This window comes from Pleurodeles waltl, chromosome 7 (genome assembly GCF_031143425.1).
Source record: "Pleurodeles waltl isolate 20211129_DDA chromosome 7, aPleWal1.hap1.20221129, whole genome shotgun sequence".
In the NCBI taxonomy this organism is placed as follows: Eukaryota; Metazoa; Chordata; class Amphibia; order Caudata; family Salamandridae; genus Pleurodeles; species Pleurodeles waltl.
In genome coordinates, this window is record NC_090446.1 from 97,010,117 (window position 1) to 97,026,820 (window position 16,704).

At 43.8% G+C, this 16,704-nt stretch overlaps 1 protein-coding gene across 2 annotated transcripts in view; it reads left to right on the forward strand.

Annotated features, from left to right (window-relative positions):
- Positions 1-16,704, forward strand: part of CDH4 (cadherin 4) — a 1,524,317-nt gene that overhangs the window by 736,420 nt on the left and 771,193 nt on the right. The window contains exon 2 of one of the 2 annotated variants that reach the window (XM_069243137.1): positions 14,899-14,948. The exons of the other annotated variant lie outside the window; for it this stretch is intronic. Coding sequence (XP_069099238.1) covers position 14,948 — 1 coding nt within the window. The 5' untranslated portion in view covers positions 14,899-14,947. The remainder of the gene's footprint in view (positions 1-14,898; positions 14,949-16,704) is intronic. 2 annotated transcript variants of the gene reach the window in all.

A 16,704-nucleotide genomic window follows, 5' to 3' on the forward strand; every position in this document is an offset into this window, starting at 1 on the left:
AATAAGTAAGACTACATCACCCAGAATACAATTGATGCCACAGGAAACCCCAGGAATGGAATGCATGCCCCTTATGCCGGAGCATGAGCTGACTACTCTACACAGTAGGTTTTACAGGGTGTAAAAGGCATTGTGATTAGACATGTAGGAATAGATGGGGGATTTGTGGATACATGGCAATGTTGGTGAATATGTGGTGACCGCGTAGGTTATGAAGGGAGGAGCTTTCAGTAGGGTGCTTGGGATGTTATGTACAGCACAATGTGCATGCACTTCCCCTGGGTTTCTCTAGTCTTTAGATTGTGAATGTTTAGCCATTGCCATTATTGCGTTGATTTTCGTGTCTACAACTCAGCAATCACCTGTACCCCCACAATGCACCTTCATAGGGAAGCTGAAGGGGGGGGTTATGTTTGTCGGAAAGGAGGAATAGGTTCCAAGAAGCGTGAGTGATATAGGTCTTGGGTTAGGAGGGAGTCCTGCCCTTTGAGTATCAAACCACCGTCTGATGCCCAGGCACAGACCTGCAAGTGGGTTATTTGAGGGTCATTGATAAACTCATTGGTACAGATTTTCTTTGACCTCTGAGAATGAAACGTTGAGTAAGCCCTGCAGATATCAAATTTGTGTAAGGACGGGGGGGAGGTTGCCGTCTCTGATGCAATACATATTCCAACTGAAGTGGGTCAATGGCCTTTTATTATATATCATATGATTTGTAATGTTTTCTCCACACCCTCATCCATGCATATACACAAATATTTTCGTTTTCTCTGATTCTGAAATGGTGGCAGTCTCAGCACCTGGTAGGGACATCTCTCTGCTTCAAGCGTGCTATTTGCTGCCTTAAGTATATGGTGTTAGGAGAAGAATGACTAAGGGCCTGATTCACATCTCGGCAGATGGAATACTCCGTCACAAACGAAGCGGGTATCCCGCCCTACCGTATTACGATCTCCATAGGATATAATGGGATTGTAACACGACAACAGGATATCCATCACATTTATGACGGAGTATTCGCTTCCGCCGAGCTCCACACCTGGCCCTAAGTTAGATCGTTGAATTTTGAGTTACCAAAAGGTACTCTACTCTAGGGTGCTGCTACTTTCAAGAGTCAAGACTGCATGCAGTGTCATGGAGTAACCACCTGAATGCCGAACCGTCCCATATGTGTTCCCACTGCTGCATCTTTCCTTCTCGCCACTCCATCAGCAGCTCTGCCGTTTCCCTATAAATCTCCACCCAGCACCTTCGCCCTCGCTACTTTGAACCTCAGCACTTGATGCAGAACCCTAGTCACCGCCTTCTTCTGCTCCACACATTGTAACACCCCCATTGCCTTGTAGCTGGGTTTGCACAGTACAGGTCGCATGCGAGCATGGCTAGTTTGCACATTTTTTTCTTAAGGCTGTAGAGCTCAGTTCATCATCTCTCGGAGAGGAGTAATAACTTTTTCTGTCCTATGAATCTGTGACCTTTGGTCCATCACTACAAGGCTGGCATGGGCTCAAATAAGCCCTATTTTCTCTGCCTTCCTCTTTGTGTTGTTAAATCACTCACCCGCCTCGCAGTACATCATACGCGGCGAAGCCGCATCCGAGTGGCAGGTCCTCTTTTGTCCGGCGCAGACGCCGCTCCACGTTTGATGCTAATTTAATCTTGATCATGTTTATAAATTTCCCCTGATTCCTTGTCACTTGCTCTGATCTCGAACTTGGTGTTGATGGCTACAGTCAATTTAATATTCATAAATTCTCTCTTATGACAGCAGTTGGCTGGATTCAATTACTACCAAAGCCTATTCTGAGTAGGCTACAGTGGAATAAAACGAATTGTTCACTGATGCGATTTGTCATCCTGAACCACAGAGGGGGTTCTGATATTGGTACATACAGACAGGGCAGGAAGGCAATGCCAGGGCGCAGATGTGTTCATAGGGCATAGAAGCATAAGTGCACATGATAATGGCACAGGCGAGGGGCTTTGAGAGGCCTAATAAATCCTGTTTCCCCATCACATGAGCATACACCTACACACTCACATACACCAGAGCAGTTATGTCCAACATAGCACCTTGAGGAAAGAATCCATGCCCGATATTCAGGCTAACCTCTTACTATGTAATTATGCTTCTTTGTATTCACTCCATGCACATTTATGGTACATGAATACCCAGGATGTCTGGCATGGATCTGGCTTTGTTAGACGTAAGTGCAAAAGAGGTGCAAAACAGTAACAGATCTTATGGGGCGCCCTAAATTGTGAAATAACAAATGTCCGTATTAGTCTGCAAATCTGCCCTGGCCACTGATCTAGATCTCAGAATGGACAATTCCTGGGACTTAGCAAGTCCTGTAGCAATGAAAGGGCAAAAGCAGGTCTCAGAACAGGAGAAATTCAAAAAAGTTAATAACTATACACACAAAACATCCATTAGTGCTGAAAATATGTCACTAAGGCATTTTTTTGGTTGAAGGAGTCTCCTGCCAGTATCTCATGAGACGCTTTTACCCGCAGTGCGAGCTTGCATGAAAAAAGTCCTCCAAAACGCCGACAACCACATTTAGCCTTAACAGCGTAATTTTGCAAAATGTTATCCTAAAATTTAGTGGGATAAACGATGCGATTCTACACACTCTCATTATGCTGTATTTTTAAATGTGTGCTTGCCTCCCTGTGTACATGCCTTGGGATGCGTTTTGTCTTCGTAAGTCCATACAGTGAATTCTTCCTGCTCAACCAGCGCCTGGGAGCGTTAAATATAAATTCACGTCATTCATTTACACCAGTGGTTCCCAACCTTTTGACTTCTGTGGACCCCCACTTTATAATTACTGGAATCTGGGGACCCCCACTGACTCATTATTGGAATAGGGGACCCTTCAATGAGTCATTACTGAAAGCTGGGGAACTAATCTGGTAATACTATTTAATCTTTTAAGCAGTCGCGGACCCCCTGAGAAGGCTTTGCGGACCCCCAGAGGTTCCCGGATCACAGGTTGGGAACCACTGATTTACACAGCTTCTTGAACAAATGGCTAGACATGTGAGCGGTCCGTGCGTGAAAAGTGAAAAATGAGAAGTAACAGAATGAGACCGCATTTGATGCCACTAAGAATCAGCATGCATGGATAGAGTGTGCAGGTCTGATGCCGAGCATCAATTGTGGTACATGCTAGGTTCTCCTGGGGTCTTATTTACAGCCATTTGTAAAGTAAAAATGTCTCCTTCAATTCCATTGTGCTGAATGAAACAAGAGCCTCCAAAATGACGGTAGAAATAAGATGGAGGAGGCTCACATTATGACTATGAGAGAACTCAGATAAAATTCAACAATGTCACCTAATGGAGTAAAGAGGTGAACTTGGACTTTCCTGTCCAATGGAGGGTGAAACACTAATGAGTCAATAACACCTCTAATTAAGAGAGACAGATTGACGCCAAGTGGGTGAATTGTATAAAAAATAGAGACTTTTGTTAAGTGCGTGGAAGCGACTCACTGATCGGATAGACCGTTCAAGCTATTCTCTATTAGGTGAGAACTCCCCGCCAAATCAATGCGCGGCCCCAGCGCCCTCCCACAGCATTCAATTATTTTTTTAAGCCGTGCACCGGTCCATGCCCCAAGGTGTGCCTTGCTCTCCGCATCAATAACTGAGCGCTTGCACTGAGCCAAAATCCATGGCAACAACATCGAACTGACGCCTAAAGATCGTGGAAGTGAGATATTGTTAATTATGAGGAAACAGCGGCGAAAGTGAGTAAAGTTTTTGAAGACCATTGTAGAATAATGACTTCGGCAAACATGACACTCGATCAGCGTAAGGCACTTTAAGGCACACAAGGGACTGCTTGGCTGAGTTGGGCAGCAGTTGACGGATTTTGCAACACACACATGTCATGGTGACTCAAGCAGTGGAAGATAAGATGACAACACACATGAAGCAACTTTGTCATATTGCACAATGAGGCATATAGATGTATATATGTTTGTAGCATGTGTGACTGTAGATAAACATGCTTAGCATACTCCTTCCATCAAGTGTTGGGCTCAGAGGTTTGCAAGCTGTTTTTTTTTCAGAAGGAGTCTCTTGAGTCATGAGATGTGGTGTGGCTCCTTTCCTCAGTGTACACTGCATATGGCACCAACTCTTTACTGGATAGTTTTTTCTGCGAATCAGATTCGGACGTGCACTGAGTGGGATCCAAGTTTACAGTGTTCTTCATGCCCCCGTTGGGCCCCGATGACATCCTTGTATGCCTCTTGTATTGGGCTCCTTCGAGCTCCATTATCACCAATGTTCCAAATAGAAATCCCTCAATCTTTAAAGACTGCACTTGTGTCAAACATGTTTTAGAGGCCTGGCTCCTTTTGAGGACCCAGTACTCCTTCCTGCTGTCCACCACCCTTGAACGTACCCGTTTGATGGAACGCATATCGCTGCTATACTGTCCTCGATGCAACGCAAAATATCCTTGAATTGACCACCATGTGGGGTGCAATCATTGCCTCTCCCGTCACCATGATAACACCACTTGCTCCTGTTGCCTCACTATCCGGTTGAAGAAAAGGTACAGTTAGTAACGCCACTAGATGCACCGCACCATGAAGCAGCAAGACCTCTTCAGCACTCTGGACATCTTCGTGGAGGAAGAGCACCTCAGCGCCAAGCTACACAAAAAGGTGGCTTCTCGGGCTCACCCACGAGCATCTGTTGTCCAGCCCAGAACTGCTTTCATGCAGCAAATCTGAAGAAGACCAGCCGCGGAGGGAGGATGACTAATCTGGTTCTGAGGGGCTCTCTGAAATTCTCAGGAGCAGACTTTAGCATCTCCTTCTTCATAGGGTCAGCGCATTTTTCTTTTTATGTCATTTTTATATTTTTTCAGCACTGCGGGACTCCGCTGGAACTCATGGGTCCGCGCTGTTTCCTGAAGGAGTGCTGCAGGACCACGCAATTGCCTTATTGCATTACTCCGCTGAATCTGGCCAAAGTTCCCGCAAGAGTACAGTGGGACCAGTGGGAAAAATTGGGCCAACCTATAGAAGTCAGGGGGAACCCCTGCCCTGCCCCATTAAATGGTTATTAATTTTATTGTCCAGGACACTGTGACTGAGTCCCCATGTACAGTTATGGTGGCCGCAACACTTTTCTTCATGTTTCTGTACCCAAGTCAGATTTCACATACCACTGGGTCCTGCAGTACCAAGACGACTGATGGGGAAAAAGCCCTCACGATCAATCAGGCTGCTCTATTTTTAGGGTCAAGCCTGCGTCGCAACCGCTTGCGCATGTGTTTCGCTAGCGAGACGCTTTAGGGATTAATAAGGGCTCGGAGCCCCGTCCACGTGACGTCAGTGTCTTTTATTGGTTCATGGGCTTGCCTGTTAGAATCTGCTTGATTTCATTAGTGGAAGGCATGCATAAGTCATGCCTTTTCCGGTGGTTAGCCCTCCTCGAGCGCATCGACCAAGTACAGAAAACATGCAAGGCTCGCTGTTTTCCATTCGGTTTGTGGACTACTTTTTCTCTATTTTTGCAATGCGATCTTGCTTGGCAGAAGTCGAGCACTTTGCATAATATCGACCCTGTTACTCAGTTAATTGCACTTTTTCCGGTTACGTACATGGTTTATGTCGCAAGAAAAGTCCGGTTAGGAGTTTACAACGCTATTAGCTCTAACACAAGCAAATTCGAGACCCGTTGCATTGCAAATGCTTGTTTCAGTATGTTGTTTCGCAGGATGAACCTTTCAGATAGCTCTATTTTTTTAACCCTAAATCCTCCAAAAACTGCTGAACAGATTTACACCAAACAACAAGCTTTATTGGTAAATATCTATCTTTCTGCAAAATTTGGTTTAATTGTTTTGTCTAACATTCCATTTGTAAATTGCCGCGAAAGTGTTTTGGTTACCCCACCCTCCCCGACTTTTTTTTTTCAACCCGGCTTTAAGGATCCATTAAGGACCTGTGATAGATGAACTTTTTTTGGGAAAGTTTTATCAGAATTTGTCAAAGGACAACAAAATTATTAGCAAAACACAATGTGTGCGTATATGTCAAATTACAATTCTTATACAAAACATATTCTGACCAGTCAGAACCCGACACATTTAATACAGTTTTAAAACCCAGAGACAGATAAAGGAAATTTTATTTAAAAAAAGTATTGTTTAAAATGTGAATAAACTGTGCTTTTCCAACCATTGGCTTTTTGTCGACCAGTCATTCACTTTAGACTTTGTCAAATCCTCCTGGTCTTATTGGCAACAGGAGTTTGAGAGAGCGAACAGTAGGCCCCTCTGCACCTGTGATGCCAGAGCTTTGTGTCTTGCTAAGGGACATGTTGTTCCTGCTGGTAGAGGAAGACATGTCATTAGTGCTCCAAACTTCACCGTCATTCCCCTAAAGGCATATTTTTTTACCTTCCTTAGCTGTGTTAGGGTTAGGCGCCAATTATTTCCTGTAACAGCTTTCTTTTTATTTTTAGATAGCACTGATGGTTGCAAAGGTCGCCGGTTATCCAGCCGAGTAGACATTGCTCTAGCTGGTCTCTCCGCTGTGGGGTCAGACAGTCTTCCCGGTACCTAGGTGGTCATTATTTATTTATTCAATGGATTCCATCATTGCTGCAGGTTGCTGCTTCATTCCTTTTTATTCTCAATGTCTTTTTTGAAAAAAATAGATATGTTCAGACACTTTTTGATCAAAACAAAATGATTGTAGGCTAAATCATGGTAGGAGTATTCCCCAATGTTGAGTGGTTTTTGAAAGTTTCATCTCAGGCGGGGTTCCAGAATGGAATCTACTGTGAGGTTAACGCAGGAAACCAGGGTCGGGAATACACTGAATTGAATTATTATCATAATCGGAGTCCTTTTATATCAAGAAATGCAGTAAAAGAAGGGCAGGTCAGTGACAGATATTTAGGACTTAGGGCTCATTACATATTTTGGCGGTCAAAATGCGGAAAGCCAAATTCAACGGAGACTGCCACCTCCATGGCAGTGGCATCCCGCCGCTCTATTACAAGGTGTCCACCGGCCTGACCAGGCTGACCTGCGGAAACCTTGAAAGAGAGCATTCCTGCTGGTCTGACCAGTGGGAACAGTGCTACGAGATAGCACTGGGAGCCAAGTGCTATCTCGTACCACAGAGGGTTCCGACCTGCACCCTCGGAATGCGCACTGTCTGCAATGCATGGGTAGTGCAGGGGGCCCCGTGGCTCCCTGCACCTGTTCTCCACCAGACTTTTCATGGTGGTGAAACCGCCATGAAAAGACTGGCGGAGAACAAGGTTGTAATCAGAAGGGCGGTCTGATTGCAATCAAGACCGCTGTCACCTCATTGGGATCTAAGATCCAGGCGAAGACGGTGGTAGGATGGTGGTCGAACCGCCAAACTTGTAATGTGGCAGTCAAACTGCCACAGCAGCTGTGGTCTGACCGACACCGCCAGCCTCATAATCAGGCCCTTAGTGTAAAGCTACTTACAACATAAAACATTTCCATTCAGATCCATTAGCTGTACATATAGCTATATATTCTTCCATGGATCCAGCCGACCTGGACCTAGAGATGGTGTGACCTTGGCACTCAACTGAATGCACATAATAGAAAAAGATTGCTGTTGTATTGGTCATCTGGCTCCAGCTCAGGTCAGCTTTGAACCAGCCACAAAGATTACATGCATAGTCTTTATGAAGGACTCATGCAGCCTTCTTGGCACATCTGTAATGAGAGCCATTGGTTGTTCAGTAGGGTTAATTTACACCGATTTGACTTGAGTCTGTAGTCTCACCTACTGGTTCGTAGCATGTGACTAGCATGCTGAAATTTGTTCATAAAACAAAGATTTCTCTTTTCATGTCAAAAGAATATTATTCTGCCCCAATGATAATTGGAGGATTCAGTCAGCATGAAATGTTTGAAGTGGCATCCTGAATCCATCAGAGGTCAGCATGTGTATAGACTGTCCTGCTGAGGCCCTCTCTTGTGTCACCAAGGACAGGTTTCATGGTGAGAAATGTTTTATTAGGGCACTTGGTAGATTCTTCAGCCCCCACCCACCAACCACAGTGAGCTCTCCTAGCTGTCACGTGATTGTAAGAACATGGACAACAGGAGTGATTTGCCTAAGACGAAATCCATGTGGTGTTGAAAGTTACCAAGCAAAAATATGTGTTGGCGTAGTGAAGACATTGTACATGAGAAAACATGTTTATCGTTTTATGAAATACATTTAAAAAATACTATTCATTTTTAGCTTGAGACTACTAGATAGTGGGTTTGCTGGATGGTGCTAGACATTTTATGGGTTTACAAAGAACATTCTGAGACTTGGAGCCAACTTATTGCTTACCATTGGTTGACATTCCTGTCACTCTCATTTGCTTGCTTCTTATTCAATGGCTTTCCTGATCCATCTAGTGTTGATTATGCCCCTGGAGCTTTGCCAATTTGTGTTCTTCTACTGCTCACATTAGAGGCTTACTTTTTTGTTTTATCTTCAAGCACTCCACAAGAGTGCATGTATTTTTGAGCTGTCTCCCTAGTAGGCTTATCTTTCCCCTCTACGATCCATGTTGCAGTCTCTCACCTGTGTACTACTCCCTCCATGAGCTATGTTCATCTCTTGCCCATAGCTTCTATTCCCCACACCCAGCCTCCATGTTGCTATCCCCATCCATGCACTCCATTTTCTCTCGCTGCTTCTCCACCCCTGTGTTGCTTTCATTCCTCCATACTGTTTTCCCCCACCCCCTCCTGTATTGCTTACACACCACTCTGGCCCGTTGTTGTGCTTTCCTCCCTCCACCGCCTTCCGTGTTGCTCACTTCCCACAAAGGCATTTCAATAAAAAATGCTCCCATCATTTTTAAGTGCATGCATGCGTGGTTTGTGCGGCTAGAAAGTGGAGCAACTCCGCACCATAGCATCTTTTTTTATGTTTATTTCCTTTAGCCATGCCACTCAGCATGATTAAAACCATTGGTAAAGCCTATGGGTCCTAAAGGCGAGACCTATTGGCTTTGCAAATGCCGGTTAGATCTGACTCTGAAAGTGGGTATGTTTTACACAATGGCCAAATGAGTGAGGTGTCCAGTCCTGGATTGGCTGTCCTGATGATCGACGTTGACGTCAGCAGTTGAAAGAATGGTACGCAGACTGCACTACTGGAGTCCAGCACTAGAGGGAGAAGAGGAACAGACCTCTCCGTAGCACAACTGTTGGAATAAGTTAATACCCCTGGGTTTCCCTGGAAATAAGCAAACTGAATAGCATTAGAATTCTGATTAATACAGTGCGGATGGCCGTAGGCTTTAAAATGCCGTAGTATTTGGAAATGAGAAGGAAGCAACCGAAACATATTACCACAAATGCTAAATTGCAGATTAAAAGCTTCACTGAGGAGAAAGCAATTGTTTTATTAATGAGGAGATGTATAAATCACTGGGATGGCGAATTAAGTGTTTGTGTGCAATGTTGTTCAATTGTTTATTGCTATATAAATACCTCACTTTTTCAGTGGGGGTAGCGGCTGTAACTTCCTGTCACCCAGTAAAATTAAGCATATTCTCAGAAAGAATAACTATGTGAAGATAGAACAGTTGTAAATACAGCAAAGCTTTTATGTTAATAGTCAGTTGTGATTAAATGTTGTTATTTGGGCAATTCCTCTCTGTCCTATAATTCCGAATAATATACGGAAGGTGTCAGTGGTGGCAACAAGGGAATGTAAAAACAAGTTCTACCCATATGTTACTCTGTGCCATTTGTAGAGTACTTTGCAACCACTGTGGAGGGGCGTAGCTTCGGTGTGTGTGTGTGTGTGTGTGTGTGTGGTGCTACACTCCCCTAATAAATGAATTTTCTGATAAATAGTTGGGCACAGATGCTTACAGTCGGGTATGGTGAGATGTCTGCTGGATTTCACCAGGGTGTTTTTCATGCACGCAGACAAAAATGCACACATACTGTCCCCCTCTCAGTTTGTAAAGTCGTCAAAAATGATGGTAATTTGACAAAATATAGGGCCAGATGTAGCAAAGGTTTTTACCCATTCTGTGTCTATGGGAAAAAGTGTTCGTACATATGGCCCATAGTGTTTTCCCTCACTTAGTACCCCCACCAATCCACATTCCTCTCGGTTTCCACTGCCCCTTAGGCCCCTCCCATGCACCCTGCTGGTGGTATAGTGAATTTAAACATGTGCCAGCCTGATAGTCGGAAAATCTGAAGTTCACCCCTCCCCCCAATTTTACTGACCAAGCAACGCCCCGCCACTGTGTTTTAACCACCCTATCTTTCTTTTAAAAGTCTGCCTTCAATTTTGTACATGATACTTTTTATTGTATTGCATTGCAGCATTTCAATAGAGTTTACTACCTTTATGTGGGGCGCTGAAGCGCTTGACTACTTGGGTAGCATGCTACACAGTGTAGGATTGGAAGGATGTTGGCTTTGTTATCAACCATTGTGGGAAGTGTTTCCATGTCGTGCGTGGTGACCGCCGAGATGCGCTTACCGTGTTATGGGACACAGTGTGTAGCGGTGCGGTGGATGATGAAGTGTGAGAGACAGAAGTGCAGTTCTGTGGTTTTCGGTCAGTTCTGCAGGTCCTGATATGGTATTTCTTAGGGTATAGTCTTTTTCGCTGGTTACTGCACTGGCTTGCCCAATCTGAGATATGGTGTATAGCTGTGGTCCTGAGCTGACATGTTTGGAGGGAGAGAGAAGTGGAGAGATCTGTTGGGATGGGCATCTTTATTACCAGCCCATATCTTAGAGTCAGCAGAGTCATTATGAGATGTAAAGCTTGAAAGGTAGCTGCAAGCAGTAAAATAGTAAAGGCCTGGACTGAATTATGAATACATTTCATATCCTTTCCTTAGTTCTCAAATTATGAGTAGACCTGCTTTTGCCTGGTCATTTACAAAAATGAGTGCAATATTGAGGATAGTCATAATGCTGTATGCTTTAGTGAAATTCAAGTTTTACTTGTCTCTCCCAAGTAAAAAAGCAGTGGAGTACATTTACTAAGACTTTATGCTTCTGCAAAGACTGAGGTATGGAGTTTGAGCTCCTTTAACCAATAGGGACTTGCTGGAGCGTCTTACAATCCAATGTTAGTGAGAGAACTTTGCTGCAGTTTAATTGAAATAGAAGAGTAGTTCTTGAGCTATTCTGCAGGAAGGAGTTTACCATCTTCAGCTTAAGGGAGAACAACGTTTGGAACTCGCAAGTAGCTGCTTTTCTCCCATTCCTAGGTCGTTGTTGGACTTGCATTGAAAAATTGTCTCAGATTTAAACGCAAAAGAGTTCTTGCCCTGTTTAATCTGAGCCACCATCATCACCCCTAGTAGACTACAAATCCAGAAGCTAGTTTCAGGGGTTCGTTTCATGGTGGCATTAAAAGCGAGGACTTAATTTGAAAGAAAGGAGTGCGCCGCTTACATTGCAAGAGTTTTGGTTACAGGGATCTGGAACAGCTCTGAGTTTTATGTCCACTTCCTATAGTTTGTGTCCCTACAGAAAGTGAGCACAGGACCACTGTCTGTGGAAGAGTAAAAAGATTCACCAGGGGAACAGAGAGGGTGCAGATGTGTTTTCATGTTCCTGCATGCAGATGAAATCAGAAAAACACAGTAACACAGAAGACCAAGGGCCCAGCCTGCATCCATTCTCAACAGTTGGAAGTGAGGGAGAGCCAGGGGGGAAGGCAATGCAAGTATGACAAAACACCAACATAGGATTAAGGGCACACCATGGTTGGTGTGGTGTGAAATATGCAACAGACAACCTACCTGGAGAGTGCAGGTTGGTGGGAGTCAGATAAGGATGGGCAAGTGGACAGAGAGCAAATAAATACAAGACACCTGTGATAGCAAGCAGAAGTGGTATCTGTGATTTGCAGGAAGGGACAGGGGCAGCTTAAGTGAAGGATGCAGGGTGGCAGGGACAAGAACATAGATAAACAAATGGTGGCAACTGATACAACATGGATGCCCCAGTACGGAGGAAGGATCAAGGTCACCCACCATCGAAGGTGCAGGGTGGGTAGGTAAGATCTGGGGAAAGAAGCAGTCAGTGAGAGGGCACCTGAAACTGCTGGCACAGGTTGGCATCTGTAGAAATTAAAGCATAGATTATTATGTGAGAAAAGGATGTGATCCACAGACTGCAAATGAAAAGTGAAACCCAAAAAGCCAATTGCCGCAGTATCACCAGACACCAGGAAGGAGAGGCAATAGTATCAGTGGAGTAACGAAACTTGAAGCCCCCCGGCAAAGTATATGGAGGGCCCCCCTCTAAACTCACTCATGAGCTCTCATGGCAGGGTCCTAAGATGAGGGGACACTGAGTCTCGCCCCCCTCCGCACTGCAGGGGCTGCAAGGACCTCTATTACGCAAATGAACTGTATCACACGCGTATAGCGGAAGAGACTTAAGCGGGTTGTTGCCAGGGATAGTACCGGCGTCTGCTATGAAGCACAAAAGCCTTGGGCTTCTAGTCAGTATTTATTATATTAATAATGCATCTTTGAATTCACACCTACGGGGTTTGTGCCTTTACACAACACAAAAAGATGAATTATGCCTTTGGCATTTCTTCTGTTTTTACATTTGCCTGTGATACTTGAGGCACCTGCCTAGTGCTCAGCTTTGGATTACATATATGAGGATGAATTCAGGTTGCCCACCAAAGGTTAAAGAATCAACATTGAATTATGTTTGGACCATCCACATCCAGGGGATCCTTTAAATACTTGTTTGTAATGATTAGTTAAATTAATGCAAGAGTGGCATTAACTGGCAAGCACAAAAGTCACTTGCTAATAAAATGCAACTTCTGACACTAGAGCACCAAATCCTTCCTCATCCCTTGTTTGGAGTAAATCTGTGTGTGGAACAGTCATCAGTAAGAAAATACCTCTTGAGTCAAACACAACATGCGAGACGCAAATTGCAACCACTTAGAGAGGTCTTTCTACTGTCTCATATTCCCTCCAGGCAAGAAAGACAACCAGCAGCATAGAGAATCTTAGAAAGCTATTCTGTCATTTATTCAAGAAACGTGTGTGTGTGTGTGGGCGCTTGCCAGCGTTTGTCTGTGTGTGTTTTTTTAAATGTGCAATAGTTCCCTAGTACTATGGCATCCTAAGTTCTCCTGGTTTTGCAGTGGTCCGAAAGGCCTTCAATTCTGTTTTTTCATAATCCCCCACTTCCGCGGTTGCCAAAAGCCCCTCTTTATTTCAATCTCTTACTGCCCTTTCTAGTCCCCAGGTCTATACTTGTCCACAACCCCTGGTTATATACAGTTTCTCAAGTTTCCCAAAGTGTTCACTTTTCTGTAGTTCCATTATTCTATAACCCGTAATCCTGCATTTTCACAAAGTCCCTTGATTTTGTTGTTGGCCATAGATCTACACTTCTGCATTTTCCTAGAGTGTCCCAACTCTGTACTTCCCGGAATGAATTGATAATACAGTTTCTCATAACCCTGGAATTTTCTGCACTATTTTTCTTGAAGTTCCCCAATTTTATAGTTTGTCAAAGATGTCCAGTTCAGAGATTTCCCATTGCCCTCAGTTTCTAAAGTCCCCACAGTTGCCATAGACTACACTTTCACATTAACCTGTTGTTATTGCTGTTTCCGGAGTTCACTTCTAACGTTTGTCATAGATTCATATTTTTACAGTTCCGCACAGTCGTCCTGTCTACATTTTTCCATCAATCCCTAGTTAAAAGGTTTCCCATATTCACCCACTTCTGTAGTTTCCCACTGATCCTTAGATCTAAAGTAAGTTTCTCAGCAAACCAATGCCTCCGACACATGTTCTGCAATGGCCTACATTTCCCTTGTTCTCTAGTTTGCAGTAGATCCCTGGGTCTGTGGTTTCCCACTGACCTTCCAGTTCTACACTCTTACAATGGTTTCAATTTGTGAGGTTTCCCACAGTCCACCAATTCTGCAAGGATCCATGGATCCCCCATGTTGCTGTTTGAGTCAACAAATTCTGCAGTTTTCCCTAGATCAACATTTCAACAGTTTCCCAGGGTCCACAATTTCTGAAACTCCCATAGATCCCCACGAATGTGACATGAAACACTTTCACGATTCTACATTTTCAGAGAGATCCACAGTCCAGAGATTTTGACAACTTCTTCCAGTTTTGCAGCCTATTCCAGTTCCCCAGTCCTGCGTTAAATAGTCTATACTTTGCGCTGCACTCCAGTTCCCCAGTTTCTCACAGCCTTCTTGCTATTTTCCAACCCAATTTCATATAGAACATTACTTTTCCAGTTTTCCATTATTCTCTGGTAGATCCCGACTCCTCGAGGTAACTTCTGTAAAAAATAATTTGAGATTGAACACAGGCTCTTTCTATCTTTCTATTGACGGAATGCCAATAGAGAGACTTGAAAAAGCCATCTGTATTTGAGGGTACAACATATAAACTTTAATAAGAAATAGCATTGATTTAAAAGAAGAAAAAGAATTATCGACGCAAAACCACTATTCAACTTTGATTATTTTATGTATGATCATGTACAAGTGGCCTTTTTGTGAGGTATTTTCTTTATTTCCAAATTCTGCAGATTCCCAAAGACATCTAATTTTGTAGTTTTTCAAGGGTCCCACATTTAGACCTTTCCAAAATGTACTTGGTCTTGCATTTTTCCAGTCGATCTTCAGTCTGTAGGTAGTTCTTGAACTCTTATGAATTATCATGTCTCTTCCTTTTTTTAAATATATATGTTATTCTGCGTTTCTGCAGAGTGCTTAAGGTAGCTTCAAAGCACTGAGTGGACAGAAGTGACATGAAATGCAGTATATGTTTAGCAGTTTCTTGATTATCATGTGCCTCTTTTTTTTCTTTTTTTCAGGTAAGTGACGTGCAGGGGACAAGGGTCTGGAAGGAGGAGGTGCGCAAGCAGTGAGTAAATGAGCTGTGGTGAAGGGAGGAACCTTCACAGAAGTGCACAGGTGGATTGTTCCACATAACATTCACAGCACACAGAACTTGAAGTATAAGTTCAGTCCTTCACCTGTCTGCCTGCCCGGGGCTGCGTATTTTTTAAAAACCCTGCTGTCGAGTTTTTCTCTTTCGCCCAAGGTATTTCCCATCAGCAGGTGACAGCAAACATCCACAATTTGTTTCCTGATTAGTTTTATATATATATATATATATATATATATATATATATATATATATATATATATATACACACACACACACACTCTCTCTCTCTCCCTCTCTCTCCCTCTGTCTCTCTCTGTCTCTGTCTCCCTCTCTCTCTCTTTTTCTTACTTGGGCTCCCGGGTCTGAATAAATCTGGGTGCATTATTGGTGCACAAAAGGAAAGGGAAGAAACGACTGTAATGAAATGTGCTCTTCGCCCACCAGGAGACAAACAGGAGGGAAGGGTGGGAGAGGGGGGCAAGATGAGGGAAGAATGAGCACATTCTCACCCTGGGCAAATAGAGGCAGGCTTGGCGGATGGGTTAATGCGGGCTCTGAACCCTGAGCTGCTCAGCATGAGCAGGAATAATGTGACACGGCGCAGTACATAAAGTACGCGCGGCCCCCCGACGCAATGGGACATTGTGCCTTCAGACTGCGGGTATCTTTGACGATATGGTTGACAATTCTTTCTTGCTTTCTTTCTTGCTTTCTTTCTTTCTTTCTTTCTCCACTCATCTTTCCTTCTTTATGCCCATCTTTCCTTCTTTATTCCCATCTTTCTTTCTTTCTTTTGTTCAGTCCTCACTTTCTTTCTTCTTCTTCTTCTGGTCTTCCCTTCTTGCACTTTTCATCCCAGTTTTTATTTATTTTCTTCCATTTTTACAAACGTCCCTTCTTTCTTTTTTTCTTTGCTTGTTTGTTTGCTTCTTTCTTTTTTTCTTCTTTTTATACTTAGATTCCAAAGTTGAGTTGTATTGGTCACGTGTACACTCACTGTAGAAAGGGACATTTTGAGGAAAGCAAACAGCTAATCTTCTTCCTAATTAAGCCAAACATTGATCCCATGTGATTTTTCTAAAAAGTGATGTCTTCACCCTTCCTTGATCTCTGTGTTCGTCTTCTACCATATATAGAAGCAGAGATCAGTTTCATTTTGTCACCTGTCAATCCAAACACATCCGGCAGGGTAGTCTAAAGGAGCTGTAACGTTTGAAACTGTTCCAAGTGCTCACCAGTTCGCCAGTAAGTTAGGAGGCCTGTGCAATAAATTCCATTCCGCCTATGGAGTTGATGGAATTTTGGCCACTCAGCTTTACTCTGGTAACGTGGAGTTCTGGCCAAATTCCACCAACCGCCACATAGTGGAGTTTTTTTCTCACACGTGACTCGCCAACGGTAAGTTGGCAAGCATGAGCGAGATATGGCATCCCCTAGTGTGATTTTCAGTTGCTAAGAGGGCACCTTGTGAGATTTCTCCAACTCCTGCAGTTGTTACCGTTCTCAATTATGAAGCTGCTGTTCAAGTAGAAAATCTGCTCAAGTGGCAGCAAAATCAACTCAAGAAGCTGTGCCCTCTAGCGTGCTGCCGTGTGGCGCCATTTGCACTGATTGTTCAGCATGGAATGAGCTCCAGATGCCAAAAATCTGCGTATCTTGCCTATTTCTACCCGTTCTCGGAACTCCGTGGAATCTTGTGGAGTTTCCATATAATTCAGCGAGTTCTGCC